The sequence below is a fragment of the Amblyomma maculatum genome, chromosome 2 (genome assembly GCF_055883805.1).
Source record: "Amblyomma maculatum isolate TAMU_Amacu chromosome 2, ASM5588380v1, whole genome shotgun sequence".
Lineage (NCBI taxonomy): Eukaryota > Metazoa > Arthropoda > Arachnida > Ixodida > Ixodidae > Amblyomma > Amblyomma maculatum.
The window spans coordinates 31,756,864-31,783,275 of NC_139345.1; the positions used below are offsets into that span (position 1 = coordinate 31,756,864).

Consider the following 26,412-nt stretch of genomic DNA (forward strand, 5'->3'; position numbering starts at 1 on the left):
CTATTTCCGCATTCTCCGCTCTCCTCGTACTGCTGCCAGCGAACAGCTGGGTGTTGGTATCGTGAAAGTGGCAGCACGCCGATGGCTTTTTCAATCAATGTCGATCAATGGTGCTGCTAAAGCTCTTGCTTTAAACTTTTGCAGCATCTATATTCTTTGGTGATTGCATAAAGTGTTTTATTCTGTTAGCATTTTGTTTAGCCATTTCTTTCGAACAAAATTTGGCTGCCAAACAGGAGCATGTTCTTCTTCTGGATGCTTTCTGAACTTCCTCACCTTCCTAGAGTGCGGAAACATAAACGCCCCCTATGGAGTTTGAAGCTATTAACCATGCAATAGTTGAAAAACAACTTTTTTAATGTTCTTTAGTGGTTTGTAGTCTAATGTACAATTTAGTAGTACTTGCAAAAAAGGAAGTTGCCTATGTTTTAGCTCTGAGGGAAGCCTCAAGTTAGTTATAAGAAAATGACATACATAAACTCTCATTGATTCGGTCAAAGGGCCAAGAAAAATGTTAAAATTGTAACTGAAAGTTTGAATTGTCGAATTGCCCTAAAAAAAACTCTCCAAAAACTGTTTGCATCATAATAATTTTATCTAGTCAACACATGTATGGTGGTTGTCTTTATTGGAGATGAAACTCAAGTGACGAGGACGGTTTTTCCCGGTTTCGTCAAGTGCTTTAGTTTACGCATACTGTCAAGGATATTTATGAATTGCTCCAAAATAGTGAAGGCTTCAACTGGCCTTTTCGCGGTGCGACTCAGTAGCAATGGGGCCATTTCACAAAACAGCCTCGTTGCATTTTCAGACTTCAGCATGCCGGAACCAACATGGGGATGCACGCGAGGGGTTTATACGTAGCCAATAGATTAGTGGGATGCCATTCCAAAATAAAAGGACAGTGACACGCCAAGAAGCGTCTGAAACGGTGTGACTGGCCAATGCGTGCACCTGATCGCAGCCATGGCATGGCGTGAAGTTAAGGAAAGCGAAACAAAAGCTTATGCAACTGAGATTTTTTTGAATTATTTGGAAATCGGAAACTTCCGAGCGTCGTCAGATCTGCCATAGCGCGCAACAAGTGCATGAACATCATTGTTTCATGCAACCGAGGTTCAAAGAGAAAGTTTTTGGTGATCACTGGCTGTACGCATCGTACCTCGACACAATCAATCATCCAAATTAATTGCAGCAACGCCTGCCCATGTCTGGATTAACTAGCTGCCGACATCATAGACTTACTTGGGCTTCAACTGGGACTGCGTTACTAGTTTGAATAATCTTAATTTCTGAATTGATTGGGTTTGAATGGAGGTTTTACTGTATTTAATGTGCTTGTTGTTTTCGATAAAAATGAATGGTGTTATTGTTGAGGGCATTATGTTTTGGCTGAGGTACTAAACACATCATTTTGGGTCCCTAAATTTACTATATGTCACGACTTTAAAAGTCCTCAAATACCTTTGAATTACTTTCTATTGACCTGCTAGGAACCTTAAGTATATGCATATTTTTTAAATAATGCTATTAAAGCTGAAACCTGTACCTTCTCAAGCATCAGCAGAAGCAGAAGCAGTGGAATAAATGTTCAAAGCAGCAAACAGACTGCCCACTTCTCAAAATGTTACCCTTATGCTATTACTGATACCTTTACTACGAAGAGATAGCATACCTCAATACATTATCATACCTGGCAACCCTTCAGCTTTGGTTAGGAAACTGACTGAACTGACTGAACTTTCCGATTGTAAGACCATTGCCCGATATCTCCCAATAAGTTACTCTGCTTATGCAAGAATGGCTTTTATCAAACCAGCAGCACAGAATCTGCAGCTGCATTGTAACTGCCAACACCACCATCAAAGGCTGCACGAGGCATCATTGGCTAAGCAGCCAAATCAAGCCAAAGCCAAAGTAGTTATAGCAGTGTTTGCTCTTGCAGCTGTCTGTATGTACAGTTATGGTTAGCTAGGCCGCCCGTATGTAGTGCTCAGTATAAGGTTAGAATTTTGGTATGTTTGAAGTCATGGCGCTATCAGAGTCCTAAGACAAGATATTTGCAAAATTTATTGTAATCTTAGAATTTTCATGCTTCGTGACATAAGAAAAGGCGAACATTTTTCATTTTGCACAACATCAGGATGCAACAGGGGGGCAGATTTGAAGCTGAAATATATTTCCCTCATCAAATTTATCAGTGTGCAACACAACCCTCCAACATCTGCTGCCGGTGAAGGGCCACAAATCTGGGCCATGCTTTGAGCAAAACAGTATACTCCGACAAATGTTAAGCTAGCTGAACATGCTACTGGAAGGTCCCTGCAGAAGGACTTACTGGACGCTGCCTGAAAGTTCGGGTGGCCCCGCTCGATCATTACCACATTGAGTGTGGTTTGCCCTTCTCTGTTGGAGTGAATAAGAAATCTTCCAATTTTGATCTTGCCTTGTTGGCAGGTGTGCATTATTACAAACACCAGTACCAATCTGCTCTGATGTAGCAGACACACAAATCAAGGAATTAGTGATTGAGCGAGTTGCAAAGTGTGTGTATGTGAACAAAAAGATTTGCAAGGGGCGCCGGCAAATAGGAGCCATTAATGTTTTCGCTTCATATTCCTTAAAGGTGGAGCTTAAAGCACAATGCAAGGATAGGGAGTTGTAGCAGTGCCGCCTCTTGACATGTGCTTCACACATTTCGCGATAAGTGATAGTGATAAAGAAAAGCAGGCACTCCCACTGTTTGCATTGTCGTCTGCTTGCAGTGAACACGCCGCTGAATGTAAGTTTTGTTCGGCATGGACTTCCGAACGGTCTGTATTATTCTTTGATTGAAACATGACTGCATTTTGGTTGTGGGTGTGTATGGTGCTGTCGCCTGAGCTTCGGTGCTTCGACTACTTGACGATATGGCTTTGCTGTGTGATGCACAAAGTAATGCAAAGAAAAAATGCTGTTTTCAGTACCAAAGGGTGGAAAACATTTGTATGTATGGAGAAATGCCATCTCGCATAAGGACTGTTTGCTGCCTTTAGACTTTTTATGTGAGATGCATTTCAAGCCTTTTCTAGTTTTGAAAACGTGGAAAGCCATGTACAAGGGTCACGCTTGTATACTCTTATCACAATCACATTTCATTTTCCAACCCGAGGTTGGGGGGAGGGGGGGGGGGGGGGGGGGAACTTTAGCGAAAAAGCAGTTGTACACTGCTTGAGGGGACTGAGGACCCCCGTATACATCAGCAGATGACAGTTCAGCAGGAAGCTACTTTATATGGAACACATTACAGGCATAAACACAGGCATAAACATTGCAGGCATTACAGAGATGAACAGCACGAAAAGCAAAAAAAAAAGGTATAGGTGTGTGTTTACTGAATAACAGAGCAACCGAATAACTTGATCGTATGTACATCACGGTGACTGGCTTGCACACCTGTCGAAAGTCAGAAAGGAACGAAAAGGGCCAGTTGAGAGGCCCTGTGTTTCAGTGCTAAAGAAGTGCCATGTTCTTTACGAGCAGCTCACTACAGTCCTAGCTCAGTGCAGTGAATCAAGACCTGTCTATGGAGGAGGGCCCACAGGAACCCTCCTCTTAAGGCACCACATACCGTATTTACTCGCATATAATCCGCACCAAAATTTGAAAAAACACGTTTAAAAAATGTAGGTGCGGGTTATCTGCGAATTTTTTCTGGAGGAGGAGGGCTACACGGCAGTGCATGGGCTCCCCGTGTAGTCTGCCATCTCTATCGTCAGTAACGCTTGTTACGTCGATAAGGAGCCAACAAAGGCATAGCCAAAACCACATCCATAGCATAGTCTGTTTATTCTCCACGCCATTAGTCACGCTTTGTTCATCCAGCGGCCTTGGTGCTATTTCAGCACCCAGTCAACCCATTTGCACTGTTGGCCTGATTTGTTTCGGCGCTATGAGTGCTACTCGGTGGCAGTTTTTCACAGCGAAAGAGAAGCTAAAGATTGTAGCCCGGCAACAGAGCTGCAGCAAACAACTTGACATCAATGAGTCCTAATTGTGCTACTGGAGGAAGAAGAGAGTCTTGAAACAACGAATCGGGACAGTGAGCGTATCATGGTCTGAAGACTGGTTTGTACCCCCACCTCGAGACTCAGCTTGCCAAGTTCATTGGGGGGGGGGGGGGGGCAGAGAAGCCGTGGCTACGCTGTTTCGACAGAGATGGCTCAAATGGGGGCCCTGAAGCTGGCCCGGGAAATGAACATTCCACGCGAGTTTCGTGCAAGCCGTGGATCAGGCTTCAGCGCTTTACTACACAACATGGATTTTCGATGCGACGGCGAACAGTGTGCCAGCATCTTCCTGATGCTTAAGAGGAAAAATTGTCGAGCTTTCAACTTCAGAAGCAACACACAGCTATTTGCTGTTTCAGGTAGGGAATGCCAATCAGACTCCAGCGTACTTTGAGATGCCGATGGACATGACTATGGAAGAAAAGGGTTCCAAATCAGTCAGCTTGCTGACGGCGAAATTCAGCAAGGTTGACTGGGCAAGTTGGTAAGGGTTCATATTTAACCAGCCTTGACCTGTCCTCTTCTTCCCTTTGTCTCATCCTTTGGCTGGTTAAATATGACGGCGTAAATGCCAAGCTGCACTGCACAGTATGTTATGTACTTTGACTGACGGGATGAAACTGTGCCCATATGTAATATTCAAGCTCAAGACGCTACCTAGCACACCACTGCCCCTCGGGAATCGTTGTGTGCATGTGTAAAGAAAATTCCTGGATGAACAGTGGCCTAGCTGGTGACTGGATCCGAGTAATCAGGGAATGAAGACCAAGTGCCTTGCTGGCACGCCGGTCGATGCTCGGGCTGGATTACTTCAGAGACCACTGCACTGGTGCGGTGAAGGCTCGCCTCGCTGAGACCGGTACTGACCCCACTGTGATACCTGGCGGCATGACGTCCATGCTACAGTCACTCAACGTGTGTCCGAACAAGCCGTTCAAGGCGCATGTGAGGCGGCTATATGCTTAGTGATTGGATGGCCGATGGCCTTTACGCCGTCACACCGACGGGGCGCATGCGAAAACCCGATATTCCACTGCTCTGCCAGTGCATCATGGACGCGTGGAAAGCGATACCAGCCAACTTGGTGTATAAGAGCTTCAAAAAATGCGCCATCAGTCCTGAGGACAACAATGTCTTTGAGAGTGGCAATGAAGCCTTGGATGGTAGCAGTGAGAGTGGCGACGATTGAGAATTGGATAATCAGTGACGTTGTGGCGGTCATTTGAATAAATGTTCTGAAAATGAAATGATCACAGAGTGTGCAGTTGTATCTTTCTAGTTCTCTTTTCTTTTCTTTTTTTTTTTTTTTTTTTTTTTTTTTCAGATAAATGTGTGGGTTATATGCGAAAACTTTTTTACATGGAGTTCAAAGTTAGGATTGCCGGTTATACATGAATAAATACGGTATTGCGCAGCTTCAGCTACTTCTTTGAAATGTGGCCGAACATTGTACCTTCGGACTCTTGGGGCTGCCTTTGATCGACTCGGAACTAGATGTCAGCGTTAAGCATTTCAATAGTGAGAAAAAGAGTTCTAATTTCAGAGCTGTTTGTGTTGTAGGCCGTGCATGGGCTTTTTCACTCATCAGTGACGCCGATTTCAGAGTGTCTTGCTTTCTTGGACAGTAAAGCTAGTCATACACATTCCCTAATGAGGTTATGAGTGCAATATATGCAGTTCCAGTATGTGGACATACACACAGTCAGGCCTGTGCTCTTTTAGCATGTTCGAGATATTTTCATACCATGCCAGGAATTTCAAGTTTCATTTATTTAATGTCAAATTCTGCTCAGCTACAGTCCGCACTACTGCTCAGACAACCTGCATGATGGGTTGGACTAAATGCCTCGATGTTTTTCAGTTAAACAGGTTAATGAATTGCGGTTGATCGATCCATACAGGCATTCACTTTTTGTCGGCCTGGTGGCAAGCGATTTGTTGGAATTCCTAACATTTTGCACATGCTAAAAAACCTGAAGGTCATGAGAACGACTGCTAAACACTGAGGATTATTAGAAAATATACATTATATTTTGGTTATGTGCTCATTTTGGCTAAGCACTGTATTCATACCAGTTGTTCTCATTGCCTCTCAATGTACACTTCTCCAAAATTCCAGCATTTTCTTGCTCGAATTGTGAAGGTTTCCGTTTTCGTACACCGGGATCTTAAGTGCCCCCCAGTTTATTATTTTTTTTTCATGACCTCCTGAAAACATCACAATTGCTCAAAATGCAAGCAGTTTTACTGCCACATTCTCCTATTCTCTACGTTACTGTTGCACCCTGATCTCAAGGCTGCACTCCCCCCCAGTGGCATTTGTCATGAACCGCAATGATAATCATTTGCAGTTTTAGACTGAGCATGCACTTTTTAACATCCAGTAATAGTAGCTTCGTGCTTTGTGACAGTATGTACAACCCCCTCCCGGCAAAAGTTCCCTGGATGCCGAGTTGGCTTTTGATCACTCTAGGGTTGTTTAAAACACCTTCATACCTCAAGGTCTGTATCAGTTTCATCTCTGCAAACCCTGATAGTTTAATAGCTAGGTGTCTTAAGCACCAAAATATACTGCTGGAGAACAGAAGCTGTGACCTGGCAATATTTAGCTCACCCTGTACAGAAAAAGAGAGAGCCTTGTATGTGGCACACTTTGCACTGAGCTTTGTGTTTATTGTGTCGTGACAGTGTGCCTGCAAGTAGGGGCAAAGCATTTCAGACTAGTCAGCTCAGCAGCACAGATTGGTTGGTTGGTTGGTTGGTTTGTGGGGTTTAACGTCCCAAAGCAACTCAGGCTATGAGAGACGCCGTAGTGGAGGACTCCGGACATTTCGACCACCTGGGGTTCTTTAACGTGCACTGACATCGCACAGCACACGAGCGCCTTGCTTTTCGCCTCCATCGAAAAGCGGCCGCCGAGGCCGGGATTCGATCCCGCGTCTTTGGGAACAGTAGTCGAGCGCCGTAACCACTGCACCACCCTGGCGGGGTACAGATCAGGAGCCGCATGCTGGACAAGGAGTAGTGTTGGTGCTTCATGACAATTATAGGAAACAAGAAAGCTGAAAAGTATTGTTTGCAGCCTTTGATGACCCAGCTGTTCTTTTTTTTTTTTCTTTTGTGTGAACAAGCTACTCGCTTTCGCCTGTTTGCCCTGTTTCCACTTCTTCCGCTTGTTCAGCTGCCGTTGTTTTTGTGCTTCTGTTTTTCTTGTCTTCTTTAGATCTTGCTGCTGCAAAGAGAAGTGGTTTCAGTTTATTGAAAACATTTGAGTGGAAATGCACGTTCAGTAATACGCCTTGCTCACAGACTCAGTTACAGCACACGAAGTTTAAGTTGTGATTTTTACGAGTCGCTAACTTCATTTGCCTGTGTTGTATAGGGCATAGTATAATCTGACTTAACATAAGTCTGTATATCAGCAGAAATAGGTTGGCTGGGTGAGCAACTTCATTTGCCTGTGTTGTATAGGGCATAGTATAATCTGACTTAACATAAGTCTGTATATCAGCAGAAATAGGTTGGCTGGGCGAGCCTAATATAAAGGTTCGCAAAAGCTAGCCTAATTCAATGGATGATTGAAAAGCAGAGAAAATGAAAGCTAGTAGCAGAAATAGCATAAGGGGTAAACAGCTCTTTACATTTCGGGTAGTTCTAGTAAAGCTGTGTCGTTTTGAGAAAAAAAAAAAGATTCTTGGTATGCTGCTTCATAGCTTGAGGATATTAGTTGTATGAGGATATGAGTATGCCTCTGCCAATGCTATAGTGTTGTTCCTTGCATCTGTCAGATCTACCTCCTATGAAACATGTGACACTGTTCGATAGAAAAAAAACAAAACAAAAAAAACAAAAAACAAAAAAAAGAACATGCTTTCGTTGAGACGCCGATAACAAGCGAATATTCTGTGTCATGCGCATACATTACCGCTGCTGCCATGTGGATGTTACAAATTGTGCAACGAATGTCAAGAAAGCTAACATTGATATGACTGCAAAAGGTCAGTGCTCTTGGCTGCAGGTAGGGTGTGTGAATAGTACCTTTTTTCAAAATTAGAGTGTTATTTCTCTGCTAAATTAAATACAAATCATATTTGCACTAATATTAGCTACTTTTGCAAATACTAATCATGCAAAATGAAGAATACTGTGTAAATTGCCAATGATGATGCTGCTGTATGTTGCTAACTTGTGGAATGAAAGCTATAGCTGTTTGAAAATGCAATACTGATATCCATCAAGGGGCTGCAACAAGAATTCATTGTGCTAACTCCATCAACACCAAGTTATTACGTGTAGAAAAGTGTTCCTTGTGACGAAGTGAATAAGCCAGAGCCAAACCTTGCAATGAGACGGGTGATCACGTGCATGCCATGGCCTCTGAGACCAGGCATTAAAGGTATACTGAATAAAAAAATTGCCGCTGAGATTTCCAGTGAAGATTGTAGTTGTCGCATTGGGAATGAACAAAACAATCCACTTTATGAACTGAAATGAGCGGAAAGTAAGTATTTTAATGAATATTTCTCTAATCGCGCACCTAGCGGGCTCCTGTGGAAGCTCTGACAAAACCGGATATCACATCACAACTACCCTCATCGCGGCCGGTCGCACCTGTTCATTTTTCCTTTCCCCCGTGGCATTGACAAAGTGCAGGGACGGACGTGCTTTTTTTTTGCAGCTCGTGTTCCTGCACACAATTCATTGTTCCCTCCCAGCGTGCAAACAATTGTTCGCGCCCCCCTCGACCTCCCTCGTTTGCAGTCTATAAGCGTCCCTCTTGGTTTAGGGGGACACGTACAGCATTCCTCGTTTGCAGCATTCCACACTTCACAGCATTGTGCACGGCGCAACCCGGGGGAACCAACACTGTGTGTAGCCGGTCAACCAACTTCAGGTGCGAGGGTGGCGACGGCGGGATCGTGGAGCCATGATGTTACTGAGGATAGTTGTGACGTCACACCTGCTGGCTCGCAGTCGGGAGCGCATTGCCTCTGTCCCAGCGGCCGCTCAGGAAACGTCAAAAATACAGCCATCCGCTCAAAACTAACCCGAATTATGTGTCTGTACTAGTGTAATCGTGTCTTAAGACTGCAATAGTGGTGCTTTCTCAATATTCTTGGATATTTGTTCAGTATACTTTTAAGGCATAGTTACTTGCCTAAGCCTTGCATTATGAACACTACAACACGAATGGTCTGCTAAGCAGTGCTGAACCTTTGATCCCATGCATACTGATCTTTCCAAGATAGTACGCAGCATTGGGTGGTCCTTGTTTTTAAACAGTTATCGAAGAAAACTATGACTGGCCTGATCAGAGCCCCATGCAAATTCAAAAAGTTCATAACTTATTAGCGTTAGTTTAAATAATTTCCAAAGTACAATGTTTGACCCCTTTGAATAATATAATATAAGTGTATTTGATTCTCTATTAGAAATTTTTGAGTAATCGCATACTTCTATGAAGGGTTTCTTTTGGTCAGCATTATCATGAGTTGTATCCATGTAGAGCCGATGACTATACCGCTACTTTTCGTGTTGCCTAAGTACTCCATCTGTCGCACGCATCAATATGGCTCATTTTAATCCAAAGCTTGTTATGGAGCTAGTTGTTTCTGCATTTTTGTAAGCTCAGTTGCTCCTAATTTATGATTGACATAGGACGTATACGGGGGTGTACATCCTACGACCAGTAGAGGTCTAAGTGCTCCTCTCAGTGCCCCAGATGGAGCTCAAGTTTCGCTCGGCAAAATTTCAGCATTTTACCTGGAGTTTTCGCAAATGTGGAGGGACCTGCTGGAGATCACATTTGCTCACCGAACTTCTTGTCGTCATGCTTTCGGTGTTGCCCTTCCTTGGAGGGTCCAGTCGGAGGACACCGGCGTTCACAGTCACCACCGTCTTCGGCGCACACGCGGCCGACGTCACACTCACGGCCGTCCCCTGTGCAGCGGCCCCGCGTCGGACAGGACCGGCCGTCGGCGGCGCACAAGTCGCTCGCCTGGCAGCGCCGGCCCGGAGCCACGGGCTCGCGCTGACCGCGCCGCTCCTTTCCGCTTGCTGCGTGGTGCTTGGAGTTGCGCGCCGAGTCTTCTTTGCGCAGCGCCGCCAGCGTCTTTGGGCCGTGTCTCTTGCTGCGGCGCTCTTGCTTTTTTCTCTTACGGGTATCGTTACCTCGACGCCCTTGCGGCATATGGGGAGGCACTGGTGCGTGCGGCCCTGGTGGTATGGGGCCTGGTACGGGGCCTGGTAGGGGGCCCGGTAACGGAGGAGGCGGAGGTCCGGCTGGGGCTGCAGTGCACGGCTGGTTGGGCGTGCATGGCGTGAGGGAATTGGGGCAGAAGGGTTGAATCGGGCACTTGGTCGGATCCGGGCACTGCAGGCGTAGATGGTGCGGTCAGCACGACCGCGTTAAATAGGGTCGCGCTGGAAGTTCCGAATAGTGGTTGCATGCAATCTTCAGACGCCCTATGAGCCACTGCTCATTTTGGCTCTGCCATGCTTACTGCGAGCGCATACATTTTTCGCGCGATGTGTCCTTGCGCGATATCCTTGCAAATCCTTTTGCCCCGTGAGCACCTCAAATTTCCTTGAGAATCTGTTTGGTTATTTTTGGTTAGCATTCCTGGATAGATTCGTGCCGCAAACTAACCCTATTTATATATGTTTGGTTTGGATTATAGCAACTCTGGCTATGACGGACGCTGCAGTGGAGGCCTGCGGACAATTTCGACCCCCGTTCTTAGCTTTATTTATTTATTTTTTTTGTGTGTATATGAATAACACTCAAATGGTCTTTTTTTTTTTTTCTTTGGTGCAGAAAGCTGAATGTTAAGTGCGAGTTTTACATGTAAAAGCTAAAAGTGATTTTGCACTCAGTAGGCTAGTTGGGCCTCTTAGGCTTTGCTAAGCCTACCCTTTTGGACCACGTAAAGAAACGCAATTCTGATAGGCGGTAGGATATTTTTTTGTTTTAAAGAAATGACATTTTAGGGCTTTCTTGTTGCAACATATAGCCAAATGGGGTTACGCACAAAAATATAGATGTCCTAACAATGTACAAAGAATATATATATGATCTCAGATCTATAGACGTCCTAACAATGTACAAGGAATATATATAAGATCTGAAATCTTGGAATTTCTGAAGATAAAATCCTAAAACGTTGCATACACTTCAATATAGAATGAAGAAACCACAATAAAACAATTCCGGAATTGTTTGATGTTAAAATTCTTACGACACCGCAGACAAGCAGGCAATTCTGATAGACCTTAGAATGTATCTTTGGTGAATTAATTTTCTGTACAGCCTTGTTAAAGCATATATCGAAGTACAGCTAAATAAATGGTATTTCACTGAGAAAAAAAAATGGAAATGCTTTAATATATAAAACTGAACAAAGATCTCAACTATAAAACTTTCAAAATGCAAACATGAAATTTAAAAATGTCAGACTATGACGCTAAAAAACCGCAATAACAGTTCCACAATGCACAAAATATGGTACGTTGGCTCTCTTCATCAGTGCACATCAGTGAAAAAAAAAAAAAAATCAGGCTTTTTTGCGACTTGTTTTATTTTGTGCTTTCTCGCACTAAGGGGATATCACTCAGTTCCGTGTCTAGTGTTTATGCCACTCATAAACAGTTCAGGGAAGCATTGAGACACAAATTTTGTTTGAATTTACTGCTAGAGAGTAGTTTGTACCTGATTTTTTTTCCTTAGCACAGTTTGTAGTGCTCCCGTTTCTGAATCGTTTGAGGGCGACGGAGTAGTTCGAGCTTGCTTGGCATCATCAAGATTTAGAAGTCAGAGTGTTTGCCTAGGCATATTTGTTTTTTCAGAAACTGTTTGTATCGTTTGGAAAAAGAAAAACTCAGAGCAGACAGACACTTCTGTGATCTCATTCTGAGTGTCATGCCCACACCTTTGGTCATGTGCACACCAGGTTCCATTTTGATGAAAACTCGACAAGTTTCTGCGCTGGTAGTGGGGTATTTTTACAGTATTTCGCGGAATCCCTACCGAGTAGATATGGAATAGTGCAAACATTCGGCGGTCATGCGCACCTCCTCCAGAGCGAACGGAACCTCAGTTTCCTCGCATAGGGCCAGTAAATAACGGTCCAGGTCGTTATGCACTTATATCTCACTTTCCAAGCTTCCAAACTCATCTTCTGGTTCTTCCCTGAGGGTGTTGCCCCGCCGGGGTGGCACAGTGGTTACGGCGCTCGACCACTGTTCCGAAGGACGCGGGATCGAATCCCGGCCTCGGCGACCGCTTTTCGATGGAGGCGAAAAGCAAGGTGCTCGTGTGCTGTGCGATGTCAGTGCGCGTTAAAGAACCCCAGGTGATCTAAATTTCCGGAGTCCTCCACTACGGCGTCTCTCATAGCCTGAGTTGCTTTGGGGCGTTAAACCCCACAGACCAAACCGAACCAATCTAAGGGTGTCAAAAATCAAGTCCCGAGCCAAAGCGGCCGGGGGACGTGGTTGACGCCGGTTTCTCCGCGCAACATGACATGAATTTCATGCTGAGGAAAGAACCTAACTAGGCCAAATACGAAGGTTAAGGTATCGAAGTTACGAGAAAATATGTGACTAAAAAAAAAAAAAAGAAACGTAGAGGGGCAGGCAAATAGACGAGCACGACGTGTGCCTGCCTTTCGGGTTGTAAGCATGAATTACCATCAACTCGGTTATTGTTTTGTTCCTCTACGCTTTTCTACAACTGTAATAATGCATATTATACGCTCTACAGGCACGATCAGTATGGAGAAAGCTATGGTCATTAATCATACTGTTGCTTTATTTCCCCGATCTTTGGCCCAGTTTTCTGTGATGTGTACCTACATTTCTACTAGGAGTTATGCATAGTTCATTTTCCGCGTGTGGGCTACATGGCCGGTCACAGGGTCGCTTCACGCAGTCACCTGCGAGGGGTCGTTGCATGGGCTGCATTACCAGTAAACTCCTATCTGTTTCAGTCTGAACGAAGCGCTCGCGGCAAGGCGATCGTGTGTACTGCAGTGTGCATGCTTCATTGCACCCCAGAGAGCCACAGGTGGTCCAAATTAATCCGAGTCCTCTACTGTGGCGTCGCTCATAGTCTATACATAATGATTGGACGTTTCACAAATATGATATGGTATACCAAATTTGTTGGAGTGGCTGAGATTGGCCGTGGTGGCCGCCGTTGCTCCCCATCTCTCCTTGGCCGGGCCCGCTTGCTTCCCGCACCGCTTGCAGCATGAAAGCATCGCGGCGTTGCAACGCAGTGCTGAAACTCACCATGGATCCCGGTGTGCACGGCAAGTTGAAGCCGGGGCAGAATAACGTAGGCGGGCAGGGCTGTTGACCACCATGCTGGGGATTAAAGCCTGGTGGTCCAGCAGGCTGCCCTCCAGGCTGGTACCCTGGATTCGGGTAAGGCCCTGGAGGTTGCTGCCCTATAGGTGGTTGCTGCCCTGCAGGGGGTTGCTGCCCTGTAGGGGGTTGCTGCCCTATAGGGGGTTGCTGTCCTATAGGAGGCTCCTGGGGGTTTACGAGCGTGCCCGGATTTGGCACAACACGTTCGGCAGCAGTGGACAATTCGGCAGGTTCGGCATCGGCAGAACTAGCCGAGCCATCAGTAGTGGGCTGGACATCAGGATTGGGCTGGTCGTTGTCGTCGCTCGGTGAGCCTTCGCCGCTTTGAAACGCGGCTGCTAGGATTGCTGCGGACCTCATCCCTGGATGTGGTGCTGGTAGCGGGCCTACCGGTTGTACCGGTTGCTGCTGGCAAGGCACTCCCGGCGTGCACGGGATGCCACCTGGACACGTGGGTGTCGCGGGGCACATCTGCGACACCGGAAAGAACGGTTTGCGCCTTGAGGAGAGCGCTTGCCGATCGCCGTCGCCACGCGCCGATATTCTCGCATAAACACACGGAGGGCGAGGTGCGCTGTACACACAGTTGAATGTTTGAAGAAATCCCGCCTGATGAGGGGAAACAAATAGCACATGAACTAATACCTTCCTGAATTGCCAAAAAATGGTGTGGTTTAGCTCCGGGTAAACCTAGCGTGTCGCGAAGGTTACACGTAGTAAAGCTCTTTATTGTCGCAGCTTGTTTATCTTCTGTTTGTCGCCCACTTATCGCATCAGTGTTACTGCGATTGATACTGTTGCGGTAACTAAGACGAATGGTTTTAGCTATCGCTTTGACGATTGACAAACTGCCATTGTTTGCAACCGGGGCGAGCCTGTGGAGTCGGCGGCGGCTTCTGACGTCACGCATGTCGCATCTGTAGCAATGCGCATGCGCAACGCTCCTAGCGAGGCTTTTTACAGCGAGGCGAGTTTTACAAGGCGTAGTGAAGTTTTCGCCTAAAGAAACAATGAAACAAATTGACATTTAAAGGCTCGTACGGCTCCCGAACTTCCTTTTATTTTCACTCATTTTGTTGCTTGTCGAGCATATGTTTCGTTTTATACACTGTGTGCAGATAGTGTGAAAATGAAAAAGGCCGCTTTCGTGTCGGCTGGCGAATAAATTTTTAGAGCGCTAGATCTTAGGATGATCGGTGTTCCAGCGAAAATCTGTATAGTTTCTGCCGTTGTGAGGTGTCTGGCGGCGAAATGGAAAGACGCTGGTCAGCGCGCTTTCTCTGCCACTGCGTCTTTGTTTTGAAGAAAACAGATATAAAAGAACGGCGCGCGAAGGTCGCAGCTAGGCTTCGAAGAGAAAGGAAAAAATAGGAGGACGCCTAAGCTTCGCCTTTAATAAGAAAACGTGACAGTGATCTTTCACTCCTGCCTTGATTTTAAGAACCAATCTGATAACCTTTGTTTGGTTATGTCTCCCCGCTTAAAGTCTACACTCTGCTTTTTCTTCACTGCCCTTGAACCTTAATGTTTTGAAGACGATGGAATTTTTCGATGAGTGTCGCATTGCAGGTAAGCAAAGCGGAAATGTTTTTTCCTACTCGCTTAACTTTTACTTCCGTAATTAGTTTCCAATGACGCACCTACATTAGCTGACAGTCATAACGTAATGAATACATCAGGTCCACCTTTATTCGGAGAGAAGCAATGCGGGTTGTTGTTCAACACATTTATTTATTAGAAGCAATGCGACTCTGTGGCGGAGTGGTTGCGTGTTCGCCTCGCACTGCGAAGGAACTTTGTTCGACTCCGCGGGTTTTCCGCAAAACCTTTATTGTTTCTTCTGATTTTCGCGTTACAATCACAACGCCGACACCAGCTTTTCTCCTTAACGCAAGAAACGGCGGAGAAGCGGAAGCAAAAGCCATTAAACAGTCCCGGCATTCTTCGCGAAGGAGCGCCCACGACCGCCTTGACGACTAGTGAGCAGACTCGGCAGGTAGCTGTGGGCCTCGGCTTCAAGCATCCTTCTATCCGAAGCGACAATCACCCTGCCGCTGCGATTGGGTGTCCTGGCGCACGCTACCGAACTATTCTCAGAACTGCTTCAGAACATAGCTCTATACATGCTATCTTCAGTCTTCGCGCTTTGGCTTTCGCAAACACGGCGAGGTCGAAACATTTGGAGGAAGGCCGCAGCATCATGCATAAATTGTATCAACGATGAATAAACAGGGTTCAGTGAAGGGTTTTAGCGTAGCGCAGTTCGCGATCCGATACCGTGATCCACCATTGCGCTTTCCACTGCGCATGTACAGATGACCTTCACGGCGCTAGATGGCGCCACGCACTGGAAGTTGGCGCACAGACGTGCAACTTTGGGACCATTCAGCGCGTGCAACTCTAATCTTTTTTCTTCTTGTTGCTACGATCAAGCTCCGAGAGAAAAATGCCGGTAATGGGCTGGATTACAAGGAGCCAGCTAGGTTTCTGCACTCTAGTTCAGTTTTGTTGCAAATATCTGGGGAAGTGCGCTCACATCTCCGTCAGATAAAACCAAATTGACTATCATTGCATCGATTAACCGCCTATAGCTCAGTGCTCGGGAGGCTCGACTGCTGGGCCCGAGTATTCGGTTCGATCCAGGCCTCGGCGGGCGGCTTTCGAAGGACGCAACACGCAAGGCGCCCGTCAGCTAGGTGCTTTCAGTGCGCGCTAAAGAGTGTCCCCTCATAGCCGGAGGTCGTGGGTTCAGATCATACCGGCGGCGCGGAATTGTTTTTCTTTCTGATTCTGTTTCAGCCACACGGAATAAACTATTGACTTTTCTTTAACACCATGAATTATATAGAAACCTTCCCTTACGTTTTCCTTGGTTTTCTTCAGTGTTGACGAATTATATAGAAACCTTCCCTTACGTTTTCCTTGGTTTTCTTCAGTGTTGACTTCCTTCATATGTATGTATCTTGTTTCACCACTATGCACTGCATATACGGTATAGAATATGTATCGATTCTGACTACGTTCGCGCATGAGGAGTAGCAACCTACGAATCTTCCTCGATAGCTTGCTGACGAACATTAAAACTGTTGAGAAACAATGCGGTAATGTTGTCGCGGTGGAAGTTGAGTTGGGGGGCGCAACAAAACTGGAACAACGCATCGCAGGTTCCCTGAAGGCGGCGGTGGCATCGGAGCCGCTCGCTAGGGTGTACGCCGACAGATAGGGCACTCGGGGTGAGAGCGCTAATGCGCTTTGAGACACTGGAATCGCAGCGCAAATACCGTTTGAATAGAGGCTGTACGAGCAGTTCATGAGAGCAGAGTTCTTTAATATTACCAGTTTCGAAACTTCCCTAAAGCCTATATATCAAATGACGGCGGTTTCGATTGGTCAAAATTCAGGGCTTTACGAATAATGGCGCAGCCCTTGGCCTTTGGAGGAAACTGTGCGTAAGTTGCAGACGTTTAGGTTGTTGATAAATGCACAACCGCCTATAAAAATAAGTTTAAGAGTAGCAGTAGCATAAATCCTTAGACTCGCCGGGGTGGCGCAATGGTTACGACACTCGACTACTGTTCCCAAGGACGCGGGATCGAATCTTGGCCTCTGCGGTCGTTTTTCGATGGAGACGAAAAGCAAGGTGTCCGTGTGCTGTGCGATGTCAGTGCACGTTAAAGAACCCCAGGTGGCCAAAATTTCCGGAGTCCTCCACTACGGCGTCTCTCATAGCCTGAATCGCTTTGGGACGTTAAACCCCACAAACCAAACCAAGCATAAATCCTTAGACACAGCTGCCGTAGATTTAAGGTGAAAAGAAGAAAGTGATTTCCAAAAGGCTAACACGGCAATAGCAGAAAGCTTCTGTTGACCACTTCTACGTGCGCGACCATTCATATATAGGCACCCGAAAAGTGCGTATTAAAACTAGTCACTTTTTGAAGCCGAATTTCCCAACCAGTATGATCCAAAAGCTCTGAATGAGAAGAGGTGGACAGCCAGTCTTCAGGTATTTGCACTGTAAAAATAGGCACGGGGATGGAAACCTGGAAGGCTTACGGCAGGCTGCGCGGGCAACAGCTGGGAAAAGGAAGTTATCACGAACTTCAGAACGAAAGTCTGCGAAGCGGAGACAGCTATAGATGAAGGCAAAAGATGAAAATAGTATACTGCGGGAACAGAAGGCTGGAAAGAGCGGAATCCATTAGGAAACGCCGTATGGTAAATCAAAAGGGAACACTCGTCTATACGAGGCTGAATGCACTTGCTTTAAATGTAATAATTAGGAAAATAGTGAGCTTTTCGGTAGTTTAAGTTTCGGGAATAGGGAAAGCAAAATTAACTCATCTGCAGTGGAGACGAGCAAGATAGAACCATTGGCGATTTTCACGACCTATCGAGGGGCCGATCGAGTTGTGTCCGGTATGGCGGCGCTGCGGAGGACTGCTTCTGGGAGCAGCCAAGGTGGAGTCGTGCTGGTGCGCTTGTGTGTGTGTCTCGCCGCTGTTGTCACCGGCTTTGCTTGTGCAAGAATTCAACGATGTAAACTCGCGCTTGTTCGTCGATGGCGGCTGCTTTGTGCGTGTCAGACTTTCGTTCCTCGACGGTGCGTAAACACTAGAGGAAAGGCAACGAAGGATTCGTTGTCTGCTGGCGTGAATGCTGGGCGCTCACTTCGGAGAGAAATGAAAATCAATAACATCGACGTTTTTGGAGACCTGTGTAACGGGTGAATGAAAAAATTAGAAGCAAGATTTAGCGACAGTCATGCTGGTTGCGCGGAATATAGGCTGGAAAAATTATCACAGTCGCATAAGCTTTGACTGCTAAAGCTTCCTCCGCTTGCGTTTTTTCATGCACATAAATTTTATGACAACATGCCGATTTGCATACGAACATAATTGCCTACGATTGAATAGTGAAAGCAATATATGAGATCGCCTTCACTGCACACTACTTTCTCGGAGAAGTCGCGCCTTGCGTTTTGTTCCTGCCTGAGCAGTAAATAGAAGGCACGTAATGAAATGCAAATCGTTATCTTTTCGCCAGTTCTATTTGCTTCTTAGCATGCGACCGTCTTAGTGCATGGTGCAATTCACAGCGAAAGCACAGCTTTGCATATAGGTCCACTCAGATATCGTTTCAGAAAAATACAGGCTCGGCGCCCTATAGGAATTGTGATGCTATGGTCCTGCAAGCGTTCAGGTGCAGAGCACGCAAACATTTTGTCCTCATGCTCTATTTTATGGGTACCAAAATTCCCGCAATGGCTTTGCCTCTCCTGTTTTGGCAGCGTTCAAACGCTCAGCCGGTACCAACAAACGATCACGCGAGAGCGAGCCGTTGTCTGGCGGCAGCTACAGACTAATACATATACCTATTTGAGCTTCCTGCACAAGTTACTCATCATACTATAATTCCTAACTTACGCCATCATTGCAACGAACACCCTTCCTTATGCCACATCACCTGGGGGTTACAGCCTCGACCTGGCACTTCCTTTCCATCCAAAACCTCACCCAATGGTGCATCATTTCGCTTTTGCGCCACCAATTACATCTATGGGACGTCGAGCGGCTTCCGGTCCAGCACGTACTCCACTGTCTTGAGTACTTAAGCACAGACGGGGCGGGGCGCACGTGAAGCGGTTTCGCGCTTACAGCGGTACTGTCTAAATACTGGCGCGAGTAAATGCGAACTTTGTTTTTTCTTTTCTATAATCAAAAAGTAGAAAAGCTGCCAGGCAAGGCTTCTGAAAGGTTTTTTTTTTTTTTTCGCCTTTGTTAAGACCCAGTTCTATTTTATATGCTTTCGTCGGTCCCTTTGCTGCAGGTGCCCTCAGTTCAGTTCAGTCGTTCAGTCGTGTCCGACTCTTCGTGACCCTATGGACCATGTCACGCCACGCTTTCCGGTCTCTCACTATCTTCTTAACATCACATAACTTCATCTGCAGTGCCTCGAGGATGCCATCTAACCATCGCGTTCGCTGCCTACCCCTTCTCCGGCGACCCTCAACCTTTCCCAACATCAAATCTTTCTCCAGCGACTCCTCTCTTCTCATCAGATGACCAAAGTAGCTGAGCTTTAACTTTAGAATTTGACCCTCCAATGAGCAGTCAGGGTTTATGGTCGACAATCTCGACTGATTTGATCTTCTGGCGGTCCAAGGAACTCTCAAGAGTCTTCGCCAGCACCACCATTCAAACGCGTCAATTCTTCGGCGGTCAGCCTTTTTCACAGTCCAACTCTCGCATCCATACATCACAACTCAGCATCCCTCGGCATCCGCTTAATCACTTGAGCGGGAGTAAAAAACACAGTATTACTGTCTTTTTTTTTTTTTTTTTTTCATTCTAGCTTGCGCAAGAGCTCCTTCGCCGAAGTCTGCCTTCGTGCGCCTCGCCCTCCCTGTAATTAAAATGCGATAGCCGATTCTCAGTGCGGGCTGCTTCATTGCGTAAATACCTGATGACGTGAATAAAGGAAGCCCCGACCTCCTGCTTTCCTAAATATGACTTGCTCCCATACACAGTGCGTGAACTGCTTGTACACCTCAAGCAGGTGTAGCGAACTCGGCCTGTTGATTAACGCTCATGCTTAAAATAGCGCGAAGGACGGGGCACGAACGCGAGGATGCAGACAGTGCAGCGCTAGTGGTTGTCTGCGTCTTTGTGTCCAGACACTCACACTCCTGAGTACGAACGTTTCGCGGCATAGGTCCCCAAGGGAAGAGCAGAAGCAGGGCATCTTCCATTTAATTTTTACTTCTATACCATGTGGCAGTGACATAAAAAGTATACGGCATGTTTGGGCTAGACAGCTATAACCCGCTTTGCAGCTGAGAACAGTGGTGGGGGCCGGTTCCTGTGGAAATATTCGCGCTCATCGTACCGCTGCGGCCACGGCCGTCGTGGCGTTCGTGGTGTCGGTGTCGTGTCCGTCAGAGACTGCGTTTAGGATGAGTCCCACGATGAGGGACACGAAGAAGGAGACCACCACGGTCACCACCACAACTATGATGATCAGCTTGGGCTCGATTCCCGCTCCGGGCTTGGGCGCCGCCGGGGCCAGGTCGGACACTTCTTCGTCCGAGTCGATCCGGCTGGCGGACAACGCGGTCGGCATTCGGAACGCCATCCTGATGCCGTTGAGCTGCGGGGCCCGGCCGGGACCGGACGTCAGTCGAGCTCCTTTTCCTCGTCGTCACCGCGGAAGCGCGGTGATGGCCATGTCGCTGCTGTGCCCCAGGTGTGTGTGTGTCGCACGCGTTCCGCCTAACACTTGGAATTGAGATCGGCTACCTCTTTCGTTCCGATGCCGAAGAGTGCACGAGTACCGCTTGTTGCACTCGCGTGGAATATGAAGCTCGAATAAATGGACAGATAAATTGTGCACGCAGCGTTCTCTCGTTCATTTCGTTCCACTTTCTTGCTCTAATGTTATTATAAGCTGGCCAATCTTCGCGCCCTTCGAGATCAGCGTTTTGTATACTGTACAGCGTGTTTACTTTTCTCTACGGGTTGGGCGGGGCCACTGGGACTTCGTGTCCCTTGGGGTCTCGCGGACTAAACGAAGTCGCAGTGGAAAGTCATCCTCGGACGTGTTTCTGGAACGTTTCGCGGCATTGGCTTTTATTTGTATCTCTCTCCAGCTTGGATGTGCGAACTTAAGGAGGAAGCGTGCGCGTGCTGTTTTGCATTGGCCTTTTGTCGTGCCAAATGTATCTATCGTATTACTCACGAGTCGTCAATTAGGCATAAAATTGTTTACCTTACGGCAAATCGTTGACTCATCTGTCACTAAAACTGCAAGTTTCAGTGCTTGGCTCTTGCATTGATTTGTGCCCTTAAAACGACGCTGGAGTCCGGAATCAGCCATGCTGCTCGACGTGTGCCTGTTGCCGCACGGCGTCGTGTTATAGTTCACACAGCGTATCAATCCAGTTGCCGGAAATTCTTCGCTCCGGAAGGAATTAAAAGTGCTTTCGTGATTTTGCTCGTTTCGGTTTGCTAGCGCATGCTGAGTCCAGAAGATGTATCGCAGATTCTGGAAGACTGCTGACCAGTCCGTGCTCTGCGGCGGAGTTCGGCCACACCTTGTCGTGTGCGGACGCTTGGCCGCCGCTACCACCATAACGGTGTCGTGATGCTTCTCCGCGTAGATTTCCACCATCCGCCATATAGCGCTACGGTTGTTGCGGACGGGCTGCCAGAGCAAGACCGCCAAGCCCGCGTGATCCTGAGGGCGATGTTTTAACGCCATTTATCCCCTGCTGCTGGTCATAAAATCCTCAACTCGAAGCATCTTATTGGTGCTCGAGTCCCTGGGCCCAGCTATTCAGGATCTTTAAAACACGATGGCTTCCCAGCTTCCCGCGTTGCATGAGGAAGTCAGAGGCGCTGCTGTCTTCCCATGGAACGCAAGAGGCGTAAAGTTCTTAATCTTAAGTTTCCGCAAATAGGTTGAAAAATTACAGACCAATTAATTTACTATCAGTTACGTACGATATATTTACCAATGTGATCGCTAATAGGATCAGGACAACCTTAGACTTTAATCAACCAAAGGATCAAGCAGGATTTCGGAAAGGGCACTCTATCATCGATCATATCCACGCTACAAACCAGGTAATAGAAAAGTGCTCAGAATATAACCAGCCCCTATACATAGCATTCATTGACTACGATAAAGCATTTGATTCGGTCGAAACCTCGGCAATCATGCAGGCATTGCGAGATCAGTGTGTAGATGACCCGTATGTGAAAGTACTAGAAGATATCTATAGTGGTTGCACAGCAACCGTAGTTCTGCATAAAAAAAGTGATAAAATTTCAATTAAGAAAGGTGTTAGGCAAGGAGACACGATCTCCCCAGTGCTGTTTACAGCTTAGAGAGTGTATTCAAAGGCATGGAATGGGAGCAGTCAGGCATCAGTATCGATGGATAATATCTCAGTAATCTACGATTGGCTGATGACATTGCCTTGTTAAGTAACCCAAGGGACCAATTGCAACTAATAAATGATCTAGAGTAGAGAAGCAGACAGGTAGGCCTAAAGATTAATATGCAGAAGACTAAGATAACGCTGAACCCGAGAAATAAACAGTAGTTTAAAATAGGTAGAGAAGCGTTGGAAAGCGGTAGACGAATATGTCTACTTAGGTCAGGCAGTGACCGCAGATCCGGACCACGAAGGGGAAATAACTAGGAGAATAAGATTGGGATGGAGCGCATTTGGAAGGTACTCAAACATTATGACAAGAAACTTACCGTTATCACTCAGTAGGGAAGTGTATAACATTTGCACCCTACCGGTACTGACCTACGGGGCTGAAACATGGAGGTTAAGGAAAAGGGTTCTACTAAGTTGAGGACAACACAGAGGGCCATGGAACAGAAAATGGTAGGTGTAACGTTAAGAGATAGGAAGCGCTCGGAGTGAGTCAGGGAAATAACTCAAGCTACTGGTATTCTAGTCGAAATTAACACGAATCGAGCATGGGCAGGACATTTTGTTCGAAGAGAGGGTTACCGGTGGTCTCTAAGAGGAACCAATTGAATTCCAACAGGAGGTAAGCGTAGCAGGGGATGGCAGAAAATGAGGTGGGTGGATGAGATTAAGAAATTCGCAGGGGTCAGGTGGATGCATTTAACGCAGGACCGGGTTAATTGGAAGAAAGTGGGAGAGGCCTTCGCCCAGCAGTGGGTACAGTCCAGCTGATGATGATGATGAATAGGTTTTCACCAACGTCTTTTTGATGTTGGTCATGTGATAGCCTAACTCAAGCAATCAAGCTCTCCTGGAGCGAGCCCTTCTTCAGTCCCTACTTGCAGGATGCGCACTAAAGTTCTGGTAAACTTCCGCATCGTCATGACGTGCATTTGCTGCGTGCCTACGCCTGATCGCAAAGATGTGAGCTTCAGGCCGCATAAGCTCCCGGGAGCGGCGAACAGACGGCCGCATCCATTGGCACGTATAACTAATTCGGCGAGCTGTGCCTTCGCTTTGCGCTTTTTTTTTTTTTTATGAGAAGCCCCAAAGTGCGTTATTTTTATTCAGCTCTTGTTGACGGGCGACACGCTGAACGAGAGGCAGATGAAAGGGCGCGAGCCTGATGCTCGTGCAGCAGGTAAATTGGAAGAGTGAAAGGTGGAACTTATTGTCCACCAAAGCGACGCTTCTAATCCATGTTCGGTCAGGCCCCGGCCTCTACCAAAAAGTACCACTCTGCGCGCTATCTTCGTTTTACGGAGTTATACTTCGGGCCAATGCTCAAAAGCATTCGTTCTACATATTGAACACATTTGCCGGAAACCTTTGAACCTTTTTCCTGGCCGTTTTAAGGAGGCTTGGAGCGGAGTGCAAACCGGTTGAAGTCCTTGCCTCACACCCCTGACGTCACGCTCCAGCTCAGGAGGGCCACCAAAGTGTACAACCCACTGAGTGATTAACTGATCCCGGATATTTGTGAGCGACACTGTGTCTACTGCTGCTTCGTTTCACTCTATCCAGCGTGGAGAGTTTGTCGAGTTTGCGAAGTGGTCTTCTCCTTTAGGGGTATCTTGGTGCGGAGAAGCACGCTTTACAGGCTACCAGGAGTAGAGCTTCCAGGTGCGTCGGCAGAAAGTGATCGCCGAGCGCGTTATGGGGAAATGTCGGCCGTATGACGACAGATTAAAGAAGGAAAATATTGATAGTGATAGTTAGTGAATAATAGAGGTTGTAATTAGACTTGACATTAGAACCAAATGCGACAGACTCAAGTTTCTTTTCCAGATCGCTAACCACTACTTGAAAATCGATCAAACAAAATACTTTGAAATTAAAACAGGGGAAACATCACGCCATCGTCACAGTTTGTACATCCCAATGCCGCCTGTCAGAAATGATTGCTTTAAATTTAGTTCTTTCCCGAGAGCCATTAAGGAATGAAATATGCTACCAAACTCCGTTGTCACGTCACAATCACTTAGCGAATTTTTAGATAAACTGCATTATGTTTTATGTTCTGCTTGATTTCTATGACAATGTTTTTGTTTTGTTCAAGTGGCAAACACAATTATGTATGAAATTTAGTGTTGATCTCAGTGTTTGTTTGATGTGTTCTTTTTCTGTTTCAAGTTTGATATCCGCTCCTGTAATAGCCCGCCCAGGGCTGACAGTATGAATAAATGAAATGAAATGAATGAATAGAGATTGGTATAGGCTATTATGACTAATAATGACAAATATTGACTTGTAATGACCCATATGTCTAACGACGACTTGGAATGACAATTCATTAGAAAAGACTAAAATGCTTGATAATGAGTCTTAATGATTAAAATGGCGTAATAATGACTTGCAGTGAATAATAGTGACTTGTAATGACCACTATGTGACGACTTGTGAGGACTATTATTAGAAATTACTAAAATGCTTTGTAGTGGGTAGTAATGACTAAAATGACCAGTATCGTCTATTACTTGCAAATACTATAATTGAATAAAAGGACAGAAAATGCTTAGTAATGAATATTAGTGACTAAAACGACTAATGACTAAGACCCCGCACGCCACCCAGACCACGAGGGAAGCTCCAACGCTGCCCGTGTTAGCCAGCACTCCTCTGGGCGACACGAAGATTCCCGATCCGATGATACTTCCGAAGTATCGTCTATTACTTGCAAATACTATAATTGAATAAAAGGACAGAAAATGCTTAGTAATGAATATTAGTGACTAAAACGACTAATGACTTATGCCAATATGTACTGACAACTTGTAACGGTTACAATTGATTAGAAATGTTTAAAATGCTTAGTAATGAGTAAAAATGAGTAAAATGACCACTAATGACTTGCATTGACTGCTAATGACTCGTAATGACCAATATGTCTAACGGCGTGTTGTAACTACTACAGTTTAGAAATGGAGAAAAAGCTTAGTAATGAATAGTAATGACTAAAATGACTACTAATGACTACTGCTGCTACTAGGCTTTCGCGTTCACCTTTTACGAGATATCTTAAGAGACTCTAATTTTCTTTTTGTAATTATTAGTGTGTACATCGCTTTCGTAACGAAAAAAAAAATAACGATAATAAACAACCTTATATTGCGATGCGCCTTATTTTTGAAGCGCAGTTGTATACAACGCCAAGCGGCGTGGCCTGCCTACCAGCACAGAGACTTAGCTTGAAAGCAGAGTACGTCGCCAGCATTCGGCACTAGCCGTAATTTCTCTGCAAAATTAAAATGTAATCTTGCTCTAAAAACTTCTTTACTACAATTGCATATGAAGGTTTCACATAACATGCACGAACCGTGAGTGAGGCGTTACACATAGCCAAATTCTAGAGTGGGAAAAGTGAGCTGTTCCACGCACTGACATCAGCACGCGCCTCAACAAAGGCCAGGGACTCGTGGCTTTCCATCGTTACTGTGGCGCCTAAGCTAGGCTGCCTGAGGCAGTGGTATGCAGAAGAAATTTCGCGAACCCAAGCGCCGTGTACCTAAAGATGAAGCGAGGCTTCACGAGGATACCGGCTTGCGAGATCGCCATGCCGAGAAGGTTTTCGAGACAGTAGCACCAGGATGAGAAGGCGCGCGCCCGCGACCGACGATGGTACCACTCACTTGTTAAACTATGAAGGCCGCCCTTTCGGATCTGCATGTTGTCATTTGGAGGCTCTCTAAGATGCTGCGGATTCGACTTGTAGATGTGCGCTTAACCGCCTTATTCAACAATGACACCGCATTGAGTCAGCTTTCAGCAATCACCTAGCTCTGGAATTCACAGAATGTTTTTTGACCGGCTGTTTCTGTTTTTTTTTTTTATCCGTTTGCGGCTGTAAATGAACTTTTACGTTGCTATTTTCTTCTTTCTTTTTTTTTTCGGGCCATGTTCACGTCATAAGCTATGTGGTAAGCCGTAGTGTAGGCAACCTAGTTAATTTTGTCGGCGTAGACTTCATTACAGGAAGCCTGTGGACACCTCCAGTGGTCGCGGCGGCGA

The 26,412-nt window shown here is 46.2% G+C and overlaps 2 protein-coding genes across 4 annotated transcripts in view; one reads left to right on the forward strand and one right to left on the reverse strand.

Moving 5' to 3' along the window:
• The window catches only part of ssp3 (SCAPER domain-containing protein short spindle 3), a 116,713-nt gene that overhangs the window by 56,450 nt on the left and 33,851 nt on the right, over positions 1-26,412 (forward strand). The gene's annotated exons all lie outside the window — the stretch shown is intronic.
• LOC146198289 (uncharacterized) lies at positions 9,850-20,552 on the reverse strand. Its single transcript, XM_084595857.1, has 3 exons — positions 20,307-20,552; positions 13,341-13,889; positions 9,850-10,422 (listed from the first exon to the last, which is right to left on the reverse strand). Exons 1-3 carry the CDS (start codon positions 20,550-20,552, stop codon positions 9,850-9,852), a joined length of 1,368 nt encoding a protein of 455 aa, XP_084451983.1.